The sequence below is a fragment of the Pipistrellus kuhlii genome, unplaced genomic scaffold (assembly GCF_014108245.1).
Source record: "Pipistrellus kuhlii isolate mPipKuh1 unplaced genomic scaffold, mPipKuh1.p scaffold_m20_p_5, whole genome shotgun sequence".
In the NCBI taxonomy this organism is placed as follows: Eukaryota; Metazoa; Chordata; class Mammalia; order Chiroptera; family Vespertilionidae; genus Pipistrellus; species Pipistrellus kuhlii.
In genome coordinates this window covers 10,551,803-10,571,608 of record NW_023425551.1, presented here as the reverse complement: position 1 = coordinate 10,571,608, position 19,806 = coordinate 10,551,803, and the positions used below count along the sequence as shown (strand labels likewise).

Genomic DNA, 19,806 nt, shown 5'->3' with positions numbered 1-19,806 from the left:
GATAAGGGCCTAATCTCCAAAATTTATAGGGAACTCATACATCTTAACAAAAGAAAGATAAACAATCCAATCAAAAAATGGGCAAAGGACTTAAACAGACACTTTTTGAAAGTGGACATACAGAAGGCCAAGAGGCATATGAAAACATGCTCAAAGTCACTAATCAAGAGATGCAAATCAAAATGACAATGAGATACCTTCTCACACCTGTCAGAATGGCTATCATCAACAAATTGACAAAGGACAAGTACTGGCGAGGATGTGGACAAAAAGGAACCCTCATACACTGCTGGTGGGAATGCAGACTGGTGCAGCCACTGTGGAGAATAGTATGGAGTTTCCTCAAAAAACTAAAGATGGAACTCCCATTTGACCCAGTGATCCCACTTCTAGGAATATATCCCAAGAAATTAGAAACACCAATCAGAAAGGATATATGCAACCCTATGTCCATAGCAGCACAATTTACACTAGCTAAGATTTGGAAACAAACTAAGTGCCCATCAGCAGATGAATGAATTAAAAAAACTGAGTTATATCTACACAATGGAATATTATGCTGCTGTAAAAAAGAACTCTTACCATTCACAACAGCATGGATGGAATTGGAGAGCATTATGCTAAGTGAAATAAGCTAGTCAGAGAAAGATAAACATCTCATGATCTCACTCATTTGTGGAATATAATGAACAACATAAACTGAACAAAAATAGATCCAGAGACAGAGAAGCATTGAAAAATCCATCAAACTTCAGAGGGAAGGCAGGAGAGGGTGTGGGGATTGGGGGAGTGGGGTGTAGGAGATCAACCAAAGGACTTGTATGTATGCATATAAGCATAACCAATGGACACAGACACTAGGGGAATGAGGGCATGTTCTGGGGAGTGGGGGGTAGGGGTGGTCAGGGAGAGGTCAATGGGGGCGGGGGAAAGGAGAAGATATATGTAATACTATATGTAATACTCTAAACAATAAAGAATCATTTTTAAAAAATCATTTGGTTTTAAATTGTTCATTTCTATTAAGAAATGTAATAGGCCATGTAAAATGCCATTGTGAATTAATATAAATTGACTTAAAAGCTTCAGATCAGAGAAAGGATAAATGAAATTTTGAGGGACAAATAACATCTTACTGCTATGATCCTGAGATTTATCTCCATTAAATTCATTCCTTTGTATGGACATTATCTATAGAATCAACCCTTTAAAATAGCACCATTTACCTGGAACAGTGTGCATTAGTGGATTGGTGGGGTGTTTTTGTTTTGTTTTATTTTTGTTTTTGTCAGTTTGTTTTTGTTTGGAGAACTGGAATCTAAGCCATAGCAGATAGAATAATAGAATAGTCCACATACTCACTCAATGTGCACACAGCTAAAGGGATACAGATGAGAATAGTGAAGTTCTGACTCTGCTGAGAGATGACTCATCTGTCATCTGTCCAGATACTAAAATAGGGAATGCTGATCAGTCAAGGGCATGATCTGAATCCTGATCACTGAGGGAGAAAGCAACTGACAGAGAAACCAAATGATTAATGTAAGATGACCTTAAAAAAAGCTTTCTATAATTCACAATTGTGTGTACTGGGAGGTCCAATAGAATCTTAGGTGTGGAGGAATCAGTTAGGATGAGTGATCTAAAAAGACATTAAAGAAAAATAAAAGATAGGAGGAAAACAAAGTGTAAAAATTCTATGGCACTTTATTGATTTTTAATTATAAAATATTTTTTTAAATAAAGAAGTACCCTACATTTTTCTGATATATTGAGATATTAAGGAGTAAAACACCTGAATAGTTTAGGGCAGTATTGATGATATTTTAGATCTATACTTTACTCCACTTTTTTATTCACCAATTATTTATTAAGTGCCTACTAAGTGCTAGCTATGTACCTGTAAGGTTAAAGCAATGCTTAGATTAATTGTGAAATTAATATCTATAGGTAAATATTGACTAATTATTGAGACCATCTATTAGGTGTGACAAATGAAACACTAGAATGATAGTTGACATGGAATTTTCCTCCAGAAAAAAATTAATAATAAAGAGATCATAGATAAAATGGATTCTAAAAACAATTTTGGCAAAATACATTTTTTCTGGGAAATAAACATAGTTATAGTAGAAATCATATATGTGAATCTAATAATATTTTTATATAAAAACTAAATAAAAATTAGCATTTTCATAATCATAGTTGACACAAACAAAGAATTCTCTCACCAACAACAATAAAGAATGATTCCAAATTGAAACTCTTAGGCCAAAAAGAACATAGAATCTTTTCTTATGATTTTTTGCAAAATTATTTTGATGAGATCTTGTTATTTTATAACTTTAATTAGATTGTAATACAGGGTTTGGCAAGAGCATGTTTACAGTGTGAGTATGTGAAACACAGACTTTATTCTTGTATTATTATTTACTAGAGGCCCAATGCACAAAATGTGTGCATGGCTAGGGTCCCTAGGCCTAGCCAGCAATCAGGGCCAGCCAGGGCCTTCCTTCCCCAGCTGCTAGCTACCAGTTACCAGCTGCCAGTCAGGACCTTCCTCCATTCCACACCACCCCCTGGTGGTCAGTGCATGTTATAGTGAGCAATGGAACTCCTGATCTCCTGGTCAAACTCCTGAAGGGACACTTTGCATATTAGCCTTTTATATAGAGAGATTATTGTTTTGTTTTTTCCATACAAACAACTATAAACCTATTTTGCTCCACCTTGTATTAAACTAAATAAAATCAATATTTGATGACAAATAAGATTGAATATATGTGTATCAACTGCTACATTTATACCTAGCCAGAACATACACATAATAGCTCCTCAATAAGTATGTGATGAATGAATAAGTCAAGGTCAATATCTAAGACAAATGACCAAATGTTCCTTCTCTATTAAATATTAATTCAATTATTGAAAACATAAGAAAGACAATCAGGAATCACTACTTAATGAAGTGTGAAATAAGCCATTGCTTTTTGAAGTCTTTATTTCCCATTTTCTTGTTTATGAAAATTAAGTGCTTGTCAACTGTTGTTTGTATTCTGTTTCTTTAAAGAGAAAATTTTGAACAAAAGGGGGAGAAATGAAAAAGCTAAGACAAGAGGGAAGAAAGATATAAAAATGAATTTGCCCATTCTCTTACAATACATTGTTGCCCCAGGCCACATAGTAGTAGAGGGGATGGCATCTTAAGTCAAAGACTCAAGCTGGAAATTGGTTTAAGTGCTTTATTTTCTTATTAGTCTCTCAGGAGCCTTCATGAAGCCACTTGATGCCTAAATGTTTCATGCATCTCAAAGGGTTTATAATACAAAAATAATTTACAAAGAAGTGATTTTTGAATTTAGATGCTAAACAAATGCAAGGTGTTCCATGGTCAGTTAACAGGGAAGTGAAAAACTTTGAGGAAGCTTTATTTTATGCTTTTCTTTGGTTCAGTAATTTTATTTTTGCCTCAGTAAACTTAAGAATCAGTGATCCTACTAATAATTGTGTCCAGTTCTTAACAATTCTGAGTGCTAAGGGAGATATTTTCAATTTTTTATTTTGTAATTTTCCCTCTATAAAATTTTGTTATATTTATTTCTGACAGTACTTCCTGTTAACTAATCTACCCCTTCTCTTTCTAAGACCCTGGGAAAGCCCCTGAAACCAAACAAGGGACTATAAAAGTTGCAGCACAAGGTAAGCAATAAAGCACTTTAAAGTAAAGTGCTTTTTTTTTTTTTCCACTCACATACCATTTTATTGACAGAAGCAAAACCTGTTTATTGCCAAACAGCACCATCTGCTGGGTTCTTATAGAAAACATTGCATTGTTACATGAAGGCACACTCTTCAAGTATTTATTTAGTAACTGGAGAAAGCATGACTAAGACAAACGCCAAATTTGCAGAGGAACCACTGAAGGGCCCAGGAATTGATATCTTGGCTCCAAGTTTCAGTCATTGAGCTTTTACTTATATTTTCAAAAATGAACCATAGGTAGATGATAGATAGATAGATAGATAGATAGATAGATAGATAGATAGATAGATGGATGATAGATAGATAGATGATATATAGAGATTTATAAATGATATACAGTGTCCAGTGTTTTCAAATATACTTTCTAATTTGTGTCATATTAGAAAAATCTGTCAGAATTTTTTTTTAAAATTAATATTACTTCATCTATATTCCAAGACTGCAAAATCAGATTCTAGATATGATTACAAAAAATCATCCTAGTTTTTATGAGCCACCTGAGAAAATCCATTTACAAGTATATTTGAGGTATAAGAGTGGTGTTTTTAAAGAGACCTTCAGGAAAATATTGATTCTTCAATTCAGCAGTTTTGTTTGGGAAAAGTACTTCTTTAAAATAATTTTGTTATATTTTTTAGCTATCATCTACAGTCACATTCTTTGAAAAAGCTATTCTAACTCCAGGGTCCCAACTCAAGAGAATGGAATACAATGAATTGCTCAAACCAAGAATAGTAATATTATGCAAGTACAAGGATGGGTACAAATGTCAACCTTTGTCATCTTTGAAAACTACAGAACACACCTAGGGAAAATAGGGAAAATGTTTACTGGAGAAAAATCTTTATTTTTCTCTCCTTTGCTGCATTACACAATGTCGAACATTTAAGGAAATACATTTAGGTGATGGCACATTCGTTTCTGGGCAGAAGACCCTCGTAACAGACTGCTGACCAGATGACGTGATTGCGTCTGGCCAAAATTTTACTGTTATGTTTAATCCTGGGCCCAACTATATACAAAACCACCCCAGTAAATATTGGCAAAATGAGCTGGCTAATTGCCACTTGATACAACATGTTTTTATAAGCAATCTATAATAATAAAATCATGATATGCTAATTAGACCAGACATCATTCTGGATGAAGCTAGGGCTGAGAGGAAAGCCCTGGTCCTGGGTGCCAAAGTGAAGCTGATGCTGGCAGGCATGAGAAGGAAGGCTTACTCTTGCACAAATTTGTTCATTGGGCCTCTAGTATGTGATAAAAAGGTTGAGAGCAAAGGTGTCGGATTTGTGTCCTTTTGGTGATCAGGTTGTTCAAGAATCAGGTTGTCCTGATTCTTCTTTACAGGAGTTCTGATAGAGAGTGTAGCAAATGTTATGAAAGGTAGAAAGGCAGGGCAAATATTATCACTGTTGTGTTTTATATTCATGAAAATGCAGCTCAGAGTGCATTCCTCAAGCAAGTGACCACTAGTTCAAGGGAGCATTGCAGTTAAGGTGTATAGTTCTTATAAAAAGCACAACCACCTGTCTGCACTGAGGCTTCCGAGGGTCACAGTGGAAATGGAACTATAGCTTGAGGCAGGAAGTTAGTGTTATTTCAGTCTCATCATAGAGGAGCTCAAGGGGGAGAAATTGAAGAGATAATCTGGAAACTGATTTCAGATTTGAGTTTGGACCCTAGGCTCTTCACTTTTATATTTCAACTACATCGGGGACAAGGCAGGATCAACTTATTTTTTTCAGAATAAATAATTTATTATCGAATGAATAGTAACTTAGAGTTTCAAAAGCTTATTACATTAGTCCCTTTTAAGAAAATTAGATGAAAGTGTTGATTAAGCACAGTGTAGAGGCAAGGGGTAGGGTTAAACACCTACTTATTAATTTGACTTGACTTCTTACCTATGTGACAATATATTTTATATTAATTTTTGCTTTATGTTTTTGTCTCAATTAAAAAAAACCACCACCATATAACATAAAATGTTAAGGTTATTTTCTTATTTCAGATCTGTATGGGTTAAATCCATTGAATTTATGAATATGTGGAATACATTCTCTTATTCCCAGGAATATTCTGAGGAATGGTCATTTAATATGTTTAACATTATTTTCTTTCTATTATTTCAGCAGCAGCTAAAAAGGATGAAAAGAAGGAAGGTATGTTTTATGAAAAGTTCCACTCTGCCTTTTGTGTGAACAGTTTAACAGTTTAGGCTCTGGGGTGAGCTAGTATAAAGATACTATAAGGAGGATGTTGGTGAGGTAGGGGGTAGGTGGCCAATGTGATTCAACAGCCTGTGTCTGCTGATGGTTGCTTATTGAAGTTAAGTTTCTTACCCTCCCACAGAGATGGGGATAGAGGAGCACTAACTCCTTTGATTATTACATTTCAAGGGGATGTGTCATAGGTCTTGAGCAAGATATTTCTGGTTGTAGAAGATTTATATTTCAAAGGGACGGAGAAAGAATTTATAATGCAAGCTTTCTAAAGTAAATGCGCTAACAAAAGGGAGGTCTGGGGCCTATAGTCAAGAAGAAGCCCATTTTAGTTTAGTCAAGCTAATGGAAATGTTAAGGTCATCTCAGCCACTGGGATTCTATTTAGAGAGATGTTTCTAATGCACCCCGACAGCACTTAGACAAGGTCTCTGGTTATCACCACTGTTTATAAATCTAAGCTTATTTTCTCAGTAAAAATAACCTGTAGATATAAGCAATCATTTTTAACTTTGAAAATGACAACTATATTCTAGCTAGAGGCCCAGGGCACAAAAATTTGTGCACTTGGGGGAGGGGAGTGTCCCTCAGCCTGCATCCTCTTGTAGTCTGGGAACCCTGGGGGAATGTCTACATGCCCACTTACGCCTGCTCCCCAGGGGATCGGGCCCAAGTTGGCAGTCAGACATCCCTTTGGAGCCCAGGAGCCCTTGGGGGATATCTAACTGTGACTTAGGCCCACTCCCCATCAGTTAGACATCCTTAGCCATCAGCCCAGCTTGTGGCTAAACGATGCTACCCCTATGGGAGTGCACTGACCACCAGGGGGAAGCTCCTTCCTTGAGCATCTGCCCCCTGGTGGTCAGTGCATATCATAACAACCAGTTGTTCCACCCTTAGGGTAAATTTGCATATTACCCTTTTATTATACAGAATTAGTGTTTAGATAATCTGAGAAAAATAAGAAAGCAAGTATTATATTTATATTTAGTGACATTAGAGTTTTATAAAATCATAATGGCTTAGGAGTCACATTCTATTTCTGTTAAACATGGATCTAAGAGTCAATAGTCATGGGAGGGAGAAAATATTTTAGTTGATCATCATTTGTTTAAAGAGAACAAAACCATCTAGAAAATATTTTAGTTGATCATCATTTGTTTAAAGAGAACAAAACCTAATAAAAGGGTAATATGCTAATTAGACTGGGAGACTTCCAGGAGACCTTCCGGATGTCTTTCTGGACAAAGCCATGGTTGCAGGGCCAAGGCAGAGGCTGTTAGGGACATTCAGGCCAAGAGGGGAGGGCAGTTGGGAGTGATCAGGCCAGCAGTGGCGGAAGGGGGGGATGTTGGGATTGCCACAGGCAGTGGGGAAGGACAGTTGGGGTGAGCAGGCTGGCAGGTGGGGTGTTTATGGGTGATCAGGCCACAAGGGAGTCACAGTTGGGGGTGGTCAGGCTATCAGGCAGAGTGGTTAGGGGAGATCAAGCAGGCAGGCAGGTGAGTGGTTAGGAGCTAGCAGTCCTGGATTGCAAGAGGGATGTTCACTGACAGTTTAGGCCCGATCCCCCAAGGGTCCCAGATTGGAGAGGGTGCAGACTGTGCTGAGGGGCACAACCCCCATGCACGAATTTCATGCATTGGGCCGCTAGTTTATAATAATAAAAGCCAATATGCTAATTAGACTGGACATTCTTCCAGAGGACCTTCTAGATGAAGCGGGGCCTGTGAGAGAACACCGGGTCCTGCGTGCCAGAGGGAAGCCGGTGCCAGCAGCCGGGGGACCAAAAGCCTACTCTTGCACAAATTTTGTGCATTGGGCCTCTAGTGATATCATAATAAGGTTAACTAAGACACAGTAAGGTGTTTGTTATCCAGAGATTGAAATCAGTATTAATTCCCCCATAAACACATAGCAAATATTTCAGTGTATTTTGGAAATGATATAATTTATATGATGACTTGTGGTGAGTGTTCAGAGACATTACAAGGAAAAAGAAGCAGTAAGTTCCTGCCACAGTTTTGGACACACAGTAAATCCTCAAATATGTTCATCTTTCATCCATCACTTTTTATTAGGAATAAAAAAGAATTTACCTTTTTATTTAACTAAAAGAGTAATATTAATAGTTAGTTTGTTATTCATTGGCATTCAAACATGTATTTAAAAATTTTGGGGCATATAAAACCATAGTCAAAGTACAATTGCATAGTTTTAATCTTTTTATATATATTTCTCAATGTTATGCTCAATGTTTCTTGTTATATTTTTTCTGGATTATATACATTTTTTTATTTTTTAGAAATTGTCCATGTGCAATATGCAATATTTGGAAGAGTTTGGGAATATTTGCCTGTAGAGATTCATGTAATCCAGTAAAACATATAAAACATATATCCTTGAATATGTATTAATATTATCATTTAAGAAATGATTATATTTGAGAAAAAAATTTCTATCTATAATAATTTTTATTGTTCCCAATATATAATAGGAGAATAGGCTTAATGTTCAGCTACTCTAGGCAGTCATTGGATTTTGTTTCGTGTGCAGAGAGGAAAGCTATATAGACATCAGCTTCTCGGTTCCTATTTCTTTCTATCATCTCAGTAAAGATCACAGATATATTTCCCACAGGGACAGGGAACATATGTCTGTTCAAATGAGGCACATTTATAACAAATACGAGATACAATTTGGATTTTCAACATTACACAAAGCTTATTTTACACAAAGTTTATTTCTAGTCACATTCAGACTTTTTGGACATTCTTCAAAGATACTAATTACTGACAACTTTCCTGGAGAAAGAGAAAACGAGAAGGATTTTAGGAATTGATTTAGAATGCTCTTGAGAAGTTCTTTTGCTGGTGAATTTTAAAATACAGAAACAAACGTGCATAGCAACTTTCTTAATATCAAAGGCAGTCTCTGCATTGGGCCGCAAAGGGTTTCTTGCATTAGTGAACTCTGAAAAATTTGAGTTTCATGTGCAGATTTTACCCCAAGCCTGGCTCATTGCAGAAACCTTGGCTCCATGAGCTTTTCCCATCCATGTTCCTGTTTTTGGGAATTTGGGCCTCAGAAAAACCATATCTTAGCCTGAGTGGAATGGCATTATTGAATAAATGTTCAACTGAGGTCCTGCTTTGACAAGCCTGTCTCTACCGAGGTTTCCCCTGGATACCACCCCTTCTCCCCATTCAGACACTTCCCTCATCATCAATTAGCAAACCTTCTGCCTTACTCTCTGTTAGGCTCTCGACGTCGGCCCCAATAAAATTGTGTTTTTCTCTCTAAAATGTGCTTATTCTCTATCACCTCTTATGTAATGGTCCTGCTGTCTTTATAGACGCCGAGACTCAAATTCTGGCGTAAGAGTTAACCTCTGTTTTACCTTTGCCTCTGACAATTAGTCCTCAGAATTTTTAAATGGCCTGAACTCTCCTATGTTTAATCCTTCCTAAAATAATTAGGAAAGCTAATCTTTACTCACAACCTCCAGCCCTCTAACGGTGACCTCTCACTGATATTAGACTTCTCATGTGAACCAAGGAAATGATGCCTGAAATTAGAGGTTCTCAATGTGTGGTCAAGGACTTCGGAGGGTCACTGAGACCCTCTCAGTGTATCTGCAAAGTTAAAACTATTTTTATGAAAATCATGAAGTCATCATTTCCCTTTTACATTTCATCCTCCCATGAGTGTGCACTGGAGTGTGCCAGAGATTACATAATGTGTGATATTGCAAGAGATTCAATATAAAAGCAGTTATGTAAATCCAACTGACTTCTCAGCAAGCCACATATTAATGAGAGTTGCAAAATTATGAAGCAAAGTCACTCATCTCATTATTTTTTTACAGAAGATAGTCTAAAGGCTTTAACCTACAATTAAACTCCCAATTAAACTCCCTACAGTCTGCCTCTTGACCTCCTGTCATGCACACATCTAGGCAAAGGCAAAGCCAAGGCCTAAATAGTTCTACCTGTGAAGATACAGTGAGCCCTTCTGAGACTGAGAAGATCATGGTCAGCCAAAGCAAGAGTAGTCAAAGTGCCAGATATTCATGGTCCTTGTTCCACACACCAAACGGGATGATACCTAAAGAAAAGAGGCTACATAATGCAACACAAACCAGGAACCCTTCACTGCAGAGGAGGCAATTCCATATTACTGCCAAATGGTTTTAAGGTCTGCTGCTCTGTTACAAACAGATCTAGAAAGGAGAACCCATGAGGTGATGAGAAGAAAACTCTCATGCCAGTCTCCCAGGAGAGATAGGGAGACATGTGGGAGATGGCCTCACAGCAGCTCCTCATAGCATCCTCCCTTAATTCTGATTGACTTTAAGGCTTTTGAGTAAAGGGACCATGTTTAATTCACTTTTATCCCCTACAGAGACTAAAACATTTCCTCACTTCACACGTCACTCAACAAAGATTCATTCTGTGAGTGAAGCAATAATGTAGGACTCAAGATAAATATAATAGCCAAAAGAATTATGAGTAGGCACTTAATTTTCATATCCAGGCAAAGAAAATTCCTTTTTATTATTGGGAGTTATTGTCCAGTGAGCATTTCAGGGCTGGAAAATTATAGTCAATTGTTGGCAATTTCATCTCTGATGTATTTGATCACTAGCTTTTATTTGGGTTGCACTAGCAGATCTCAGTAGATCTCATCCAGTGAACTTCAGCTTCTTGATGAATTCCCACACAGGTTATCTTCTTAAAAGATACAGCTCCACTGAGAACTAGCCAGATTAGATTTATTGTTTCCCATAACCGAAACAAGAGGAAGTAGAGTAAAATGCAAAAATTCATGTGAGAATTAGTCTCAAGTTACAGGGTTTCAGAACTGGAGGAATCATGCTGAAAAACAATGCAAAATATCTGGTTTTGGAATTGGACACATATGTCAGTTGGGTAAGTTTCACAGAGTAGACGGGAACTACATTACCAACATTATTAGACTACCCTTCAATGTCAGTTGGTATTTCACTTCCTTCTGGCATCACTTATCAAACATAATAGACCATACCTGGTACATTACTAAAGTTGAGTAAGTGATGAATTGGACAGATTGCAAACACATCACTACTTTTGAATAACAGCTGCTGCAGGCCTCGATGTTCTTAATAAAAGGCTTATTCAGATTGTTGGGCAGATGGTTTTTAAGGAAGTGTAGTCACCAAGTAAGCCTTTATGATATTTTTTAGCTGTTTTGGCAGAGTGCTGAGAGGGCATAATGAAGTTTAATAGCTTGAGTATTAAAGGCTAGTACTTATAGCTCTTCAAAGTCAGAATGTGATCTTTCAATTGCAAGCATTATATTTTTTTTTGGTTGCTTGAGTATTTTACTTGTGTAAGTCTGCTGCTCTGTTGTCTCCAAAAGATGATTTTTTAATGGCATCACTTTAAGTTAATTTAACTGTTCTTACATGCAAATATAGCAAACTTTTTAAAGATCTAGTTCGATAGATCATGGCTTGTTATTTTTTACATTTCAACTTTATGAAATATTTTTTTATCTCAATAAGTGTTATACTCTATCTGACCCTGAACTGCATATTTTTTCTTTCATTTTAGTACAATTGCTATTTAGTACAATATATTATCAATTCTTATTAGTAGGAAGTAAACAAATTTAAAACAACAAATATTTACAGATGTGCATATTGTAGTTAGCTTTCCACACCTATCTCATGCCAGCATCTATTTGGAGAATGGGGCTTTTGGAAATAACCTGTCCTAATCTGCCACATTTATTCTCTGTTTCAACATTCTTCCCAAGCTTTATTCTATTGTGTTCCTAAATAATGATGGGTTCCTCATGATCTGCTTGTGTTTTCCATGTTGGCAGCATTCAGGGCTCAAAAGATACTCAGTGAGGATCACATGACCTCTTGGGCAAGCAGAAATCCTGCTCCATTATACAGGGGCCAAACACATTGAAAAGTTATGATGGCCATTGAACTATCATCCACTTCAGACTTGCAGCTGCTGTGCTATAGAAATCCATGTCTTTAAACAGAAGTAGGCACTATATATTGTTAATATATAGTTAGGTATATGACAAAGATGATATTCATCATGTTCTTATATAAAATTATCTAATATGATATTTTTCTATATGTTTAAAGTACCCACTTGATCAGAATAATTATTCATGAAGGAAAAGAATGGGAAAGTGCTTGCAAAGCACTTGTGTTTTAGACAGCACATTTAGCCTAATCCCGTGGTCAGCAAACTTTATTTTTTTATATTTTATACTTTAAAAAGTTTCTCACTTCCTATCTCATTCTCAGACTCAACCTCTTCAAATATTTCTCTTTAAGCCCTAAGTTCTAAAAATATATCATGTAACCAATCTATTTTGTTGAAAATGATTTCAAGGTGAATGAACATTTTGTTGTGAGCTAATCAGTTGTTGATTGAACTTATCTGCTTTATCAATAATTTATCTTTGTGTTTTCAGATTCCAAGAAAACAAAAACATCTGCACAAGGTATTGGAAATGTTTTCTGATTCTGTCTTATATTTGATAAACTCCCAAAAAGCCTTATTCTTTAAAAGATTAATGTAGAATTTTATGTAACCTATACATAAGGGAAAGAGGAGAGAGGAAAAATATTGAGTTGAAAAAAAAGAAAGAAGAAGAAAAAAAGAGTTGAGTCTTTTCTGATAATACTGCTCTGAGAAATATTTGGCAGTAATAAAAAAAATAAAATTGTATATGTTTACCTTTTACAGTAATTGTTTTCAAAGATATATTTGCTTGACAAAAAAAATTTGAACAATGCTTAGTACCAAGCTTTTATTTCACTGGAAAGTACAAATTCAATTAATCTTTGATACACCAGCATTAAATAGGAAACTAAATAGTTGTTTTGTGTTGAACAGAATCATAACTCATAGCAAGTACACCAGTTTCTTCTGTATTTATTCATATGTGTTTTTGTGTTCACATGTATTTATGAATACTGCAAGGTATAAATTATTTAAAGTGGTTAGATATTTGATCCTAGCTTAATTCATTGTCGAAGAGTATATTACAAATTAAGTAAAAACCTATAATAAGCAGCAATACCTCAGAGCAGCACTCATTGTGAAATTTAAGGGAAGAGGATGAGGGAGGAGATGATAACATTATAGTCTAGTCATTGTGTCTGAGAAGTGAACCTTATCTTTAAAGTTTTTAAGAGCAATGGTTTTCTTTCAACAGAACAACCCAAGGGAAAAAGTAAGGAAATGCATGAAAATACATTTGGTTGTTTTTCTCTGAACTACTATAACTACCTGCTGACACATGTAGAGTTGCCATTTTCAGTTTCCCCTTTCTACATTTTATCCATGTGAATTATTTTTTTAATATATTTTTATTGACTTTCCACAGAGAGGAAGGAAGAGGGATAGAGAGCTAGAAATGTCAATGAGAGAGAAACATTGACCAGCTGCCTCCTGCACATCCCCTGCAGGGGATGCACCCGCAACCAAGGTACATGCCCTTGACTGGAATCGAACCTGGGACCTTTCAGTCCACTGACTGACGCTCTACCACTGAGCCAAACCGGTTTCGGCTATTGTTGTTTGTTTGTTTGTTTGTTTATTTTAATTGATTTTACACAGAGAGTAATTGAGAGGGACAGAGAGTTAGAAACATCGATGAGAGAGAATCATCAATCAGCTGCCTCCTGCACACCCCCGACTGGGGATATGCCCACAACCAAGGTACATGCCCATGACTGGAATCAAACCCGGGGCCTTTCAGTCCGCAGGCTGACGCTCTATCCACTGAGCCAAACCGGTCCTGGCTATTTGTTGTTTTTTTATCAAGATGAAAAAATACACAACCTGGAATTGGGGAGGGACAGTGTGAATGGCAAGGCATGCTATATTCATAGAGTCCCTTTTTAAACTCATGAAATCATCTAATAATGTTATCCATAGCCTCTAACCTACACTACAACTGCATCCATTAACCATAACTGTGGGTGTAATTTAGTCCCTATAATCTGGTTAGTTCTGACCTTAGCAAAGACTGAATAGAAAATTCTTTTACAGACTAGTTTTACAACTTCTCTTCTATTTATTTCTTCTCGTAATCCAAAATACCTTGGCATGTTTTCATGATTTATAACACTTTGTCCATAACATGAATTTTCCTCCAAGTGCTATTCTGGGCTCTGTGGAATGCCATTGCTTGGGATCCATATCTTAGGCAGCACTTGTAGTTGCCTTAACACACAGTACTAAAGCTATTTGCTAACAATTCAGTAAAGCCTTGAGGCCATGTCCTTTGCAAACATACACTCTCCTCTAACAGGACATAATTAAGAAATAGAAATAACCTAGCCTTGACCATATTGAATTAGCATTAGAAATCATCACATTCCTAGGTTTATAAAGATTTTAAAGACCCCAATAATATGAAAGGCATGTTTTAAAATGTACACCAATTTTTTTTTTAATATATATGCATGACTTGGTTCTGCAAAAGGTCAGGACGCTGAGAAAGTCTCTGTCATAAAAATGCTCGCAAATATCCTGTGGAGAAAACCATGAAATTATACTATGGCTCAGCCAGGGGGAGCAATCTCTCTGTAAAGAAGGTTGTGATTTATGTGTGTGCAAAGCGGCTGAGGAGCGCTGGCACAGAAATACAGAAACCCCTCTATAAACCATTGCACCAACAGGAAATGAGATATAACTGGGGATTTAAAAAATGGTATTAAATTATGCATATTTATATATTTTTATATATATGGTTATATATACATATATATATATACATATTCTTAAAGTCCTCATTTCTTCGCAGTCTATATGATTTAAAACTTCCTGCAGATTTGCTGAGGATCCTTGGCCATCTCCATTCAGGGCATTGATGTAAATAAATAGAGAAGCCTTCTTAGAAGTTCATTTACATCTCAACTGCTTTCCTCTTTGGAAGAACTATGGATTTTGAATTGGACAGTAATAAGGAAAAGAAAAAGATCTTTTCTCTAAACAACTCTTAATTCTTTTCAAATTAACATATTTGTTCTGGTTTATCATCAAAACATATCTTTATTATTGTTATTGTTACATTTTTAAATTTGTTTGATTTAGGGTGTTGTCTTTAAGATTAATCAATTATACATCTCCAATCCTATATTCTTATTTTGTTCCTACTTTTCCAGTTAACACAGCTTAAGAGGCTGTATTTTGTCTTAGTTTAAAAATAAATCGTCATGGTAGGGGACACAAAGTGAAGAACACATGAGAACCTCCTGTACATATTTTTGTAAATTCCTGTGACTTAGAATTTTTTCAAAAAAAAACAAAAGAAGAAAGAAAAGAACTCAAAAATATTTTCATGCTGTTCTGTGACAGAACTCTGTTAAGGGAAATAGAAGGAAATACTTGTTCTGAATATATAATATTAGTTTTTTACAGAAGTTATTGCTTGCCACAGTCCTGCATAGCACATATACGTTTCTTTGTGTTAAAACAATTAAGTTTGGACACACAAAATTGTAACAATAATAATAATAATAATAATAATAATAATAATATGTTTCAGAACAGGAAAAGAAAGAAAAACATACCGAACCAGGTAACTGTTTTCAATTGCCTCTATCTTTCTAATTTCAAGATATTATTTCATTTGCAGTTAAATACTGATTTGTGATCTAATAACATGAAATGTTGACTTTTTTTCTTGTCTTGTTTGATATAGCAAAGCCACCAAAGAAGGAACATTCAGGTGAGTCAGGCCAGAGTTGTTGGGTTCTTTCTACCAGATGCCCAGTGTTTATTAATGCTGCAGCTCAGACGGGTGGGGAGGGCCATGACAGGAGAGGGCAGGAAATTCTTCCATCTCACTTCCCACCACCCCGACTTCTTCACATAGAGTTAACACTACCAAAGGTTTTAGACAATGAAAAGCAAATATTCCATGACACTCTTGCTACTCAATGTATGCTGTGAACCAGCAGCATCAGAACCACAAGCAAAGCAGAATCCTGGTCCCCCTCCAGGCTACTCAATTAGAATCTGCGACCTCCTAAGATCCCCAGTGTCTGAGAAGCACTGTTTACAGTATAATATTAAAAAAAATTTTTTTGAAAATAAAATAAGATCAAATGCTGTTTGTAATTGTGTCTGGTAATGCTTTGCTTTTAAAATATGAAATATTCAATGCAACTGGTGTAGCTCAGGGGTTGAGCATCAACCTATGAACCAGGAGGTCTCAGTTCAATTCTCAAGCCAGGGTTGCAGGCTCGATCCCCAGTATAGGGCGTGCAGGAGGCAGCCAATCAATGACTCTCTCTCATCATTGATGTTTCTATCTCTCTCTTATCCTCTCCCTTACTTTATGAAGTAAATAAAATATTTTTTAAAATATATGAAATATTTCATGTAAGCATATATTCTCTCCCTATTCCAAATGTTAGTTAATGGCATTGCTTAAGTACTCTGGCATTTCAATGAGAGGAGAGTAGATTTTTCCCTGAATGTATTTATAGTCTAATAGTAGAAAATTGAATTGTGAATCAGACAACCAAAAAAATAAACATAAAAACAAACAAAAACTAAAAATGCAATTAGTATAGATATCAAATGGTTTTCTAAAAAGTTTTAGCATTGAATTTGCCCTACTAGTGGTTTCAATGAAAATATATGCAAATTTCTGAAAAATTTTATTGACCTCATTTTAAAACATAACCTGTTGATTTTGCCTGGCAAACTTCTACTCAAGGAACTTCACTGATTTTTCTTGAGTCTACTAGTCACTCCTGCTATTTTATTGCATTTCAATTAAAATAGCATTCACTTAATATTATGTAAATAACCATGCAAATATAGTTTAGTTATATTCTTACCTGTTTCATAGACTACAAGCTGCCACAGGTTTGAAATCATATTTCTTAATCTTCTTGAACTTCATAATATTCCTCAGACAACCCAAATCCATTTATGTGTCTCTCCAACTAATTCTCATAGTATCGTTTTCTTTCTTTTGTAAAAACACTTAATATACTTATATAATCATGTTACCTTTTATTTTTTTTTTCACTTTAACTATAATTTAAAGGTTAAGGATTGCCTTTTTATATTCGATATCTCAATTCCCAGAGTACTCATTCTGAAGTCAGCATATAGTGGACACTTGATAATGGTTGATTGAATGGAAAGGGAAATATCAAGTAGGAAAAGTACATTTATTTAAAGCATTTAAATATGAGTGACTTTCAAATAATTTACCATATGAAATAATTACACATTTAACCACTTCATATAAACATTGGTATTACTTATTCTTTCAAAGGGAATATTTTTGTTTATCTCACAGAAAACAGACTATTTGTTTAAGGGTAACATTTCCACAAGTGGGCCATAACACATATTCTCACTTATTCACCCATACGCATAAAGCTAAAACAAAGCACCAACACAGAAGCATAGAGAAGCAATAGAATGACTATGATTATAATCAGTTTTAAGAATTTTAATAGCTAAACATTATTGTCTCATACTGAACTTGACAAAATACAATTATTTAAATTCTTTAAAATCATTACCTGCTCAGTCTAGGCGTTCACGATAATGTAGAAGCTTAACAATAATTAGCTTTATTTTAAAATTTTAAACCATTGGATAATTTATCAATTCAATTCATTTTTTATACCGTTTTATAGACTTCAAGAAAAATGCACTGGCTTGTCTATGAAAACAATAAGATTCTTAGATATTTTAGAATGGAAAACAGAATGAATAAGTTATGAATGAGCATTCTATGTTGGGAGAAGGAATTAAATTTGAAAAAAGAATTATGGTCTGTGGCATATATTTAAATAAAGTACATCAAAGAAATGACACAATATTGCATTTTCTCCTCAAACCTCTTTTCATTAGCTTCAATTTAAAAAATGAAAATAACCTTAAAAATATGTTAAAGACAGATAGTTGTGTAATTAATGTAGAAATTATTTCTTGTCTTTATCAGCTCCAACTGAAAAAGAAGTAAAAGCAAGTATGTTGAATAAAACATTAAAAAATAAGCTTATTTTAGCAGCTTACTCATTTAAGTTTTCTGTCATAAGATAATGCTAATGCTGATTTTTAAAGCTGGCTTACCAAATATTTCTTGCTATGTCCATTTAATTTGTTGAAATAACATGCATAAACAGTTAACTTTATATTTTCCATAAATTCATTCTTATTAAAATGTCTCTTAGATTTTCATTTGTAAATGTTAATTTGTCCAGATCAGTGTTTCCCAAACTTTTGACATATGTGTACCCCTTCTATAATTTTCGTAATGCTGAGTATGTGATGCACGGTGCAGTGCATATCCCCACCAAACTCCGGTGCAACGCGTACCCCCACCAAACGCGTACCACACTTTGGGAAACACTGGTCCAGATCATAATCCCTTTTTGTATTTTTGTTTCCCCTTTCTGCAGAATGTTAATTGATCTCTTCAGCCTCTTGAACACATCAGACTTAATATTTCTAACAATTAATTACTTAATCAAACCAGTAGGCAATGTAATTTGTCTACCAGTGAAGTCATTTTGTCTTTAATAAAATGAAGCCCTCCAAATTTTATTAATTACTACTGTTGTAATATCATAGTTTTCCTTTTAATGTCTGTATCCTCACATTGTAAATATTGACTGAAAACTATAACATACTATGGCATCTGCTTCAATAGTAGCAAATAGTTTTGGGAGAAATGCTAATTATTTTGTCAGTATTTCTTAATTCAATACCGTAACTAACAGACTGTTATTAATAAAAATAATTTTGGCATAATTGCATATTAGCATAAACAATGGAAGCAAGACACTGATGTGGGGGGAGGGCATGAATGGGAGAGGGGTGGGGGCAATGGGGAGATATGGACACATAATGTAATGCCTTAATCAGTAAAAAAATTGGAATATAATAATTTTAGAAAAAATATACTTTTAGATTCTCTAAGCTTTTTGTATAAGAATTTATAGTTAAACCTGGATTGTATCATAATGTGTTTATATATTTTTGTTTTCAGTAGCTCCATCAGTACTAAAAATAGTACTAAATAGTACTAAAAATAGTACTGATACATAAAACAAATTCATTTTTTAATTTAGTGCTGGGTTTTTGAGATACTATATGATTTATGAATCTATTTTAAAAATTACACATAGAAGTGTTCATATAGTCATAATAAACTTTAAAAGAGAAGGTTTATATGAACTTTAAGTTCTATTTATATTTCATGAAAAATTTTAGTTAATATAAATCTGATTGGAACTTTATATTATGAAGTCTTTAGGATGTTAATATTTGGTCTATAGAAATGCATTACCAGAAATATATATAAAATAGAACTGATAACTTTGCGATTTTAGTAGAAAACTTTAGATTGATTACTCTGAAATGAACATTTTCTTCATAAAAATCATAACATGTAGATAAAAATATTCATTTGCAATAAAAAAACATTATAAGTTAAGTTCTGCTATCTATGAAGCACACTATCAGATCAAGTTTTGAAGATATCAGCATCATTTCCACAAAATTAAATTACCAAATCATCTTCAACCCAATATAAAAGTTGCAAAATAATTCATATTTAACTCCTTATATTGTTGAGAGATTTGGTCTTTACATGGGTATTATCACTCAAGATAAAAATTAATTAGGGATAATTTATAATTTTTTCATTATTTACTAACAATGTAACCAGCCATTTCCTCTCTGGGAAAAACATTTGTTTGGCCTTAAAACCATATTATGGAATTTTTATTTTTACATGCTGCTATATACAATAGGTT

General features: G+C 34.7%; 1 protein-coding gene and 1 long non-coding RNA gene across 2 annotated transcripts in view; both read left to right on the top strand.

The window, feature by feature from the left end:
- The first annotated feature begins 3,642 nt into the window (after window positions 1-3,642).
- Window positions 3,643-12,540, top strand: LOC118705792. The gene is made up of 3 exons (XR_004983815.1): window positions 3,643-3,699; window positions 5,901-5,930; window positions 12,474-12,540. It is a non-coding gene; the product is annotated as an uncharacterized LOC118705792 (long non-coding RNA).
- A 662-nt stretch (window positions 12,541-13,202) lies between these two features.
- Window positions 13,203-19,806, top strand: part of LOC118705472 (triadin-like) — an 81,769-nt gene continuing 75,165 nt past the window's right edge. Inside the window, exons 1-4 of the mRNA XM_036414272.1 lie at window positions 13,203-13,238; window positions 15,566-15,593; window positions 15,717-15,743; window positions 17,988-18,014. Of these exons, the coding sequence (XP_036270165.1) occupies window positions 13,203-13,238; window positions 15,566-15,593; window positions 15,717-15,743; window positions 17,988-18,014 (118 nt within the window). The remainder of the gene's footprint in view (window positions 13,239-15,565; window positions 15,594-15,716; window positions 15,744-17,987; window positions 18,015-19,806) is intronic.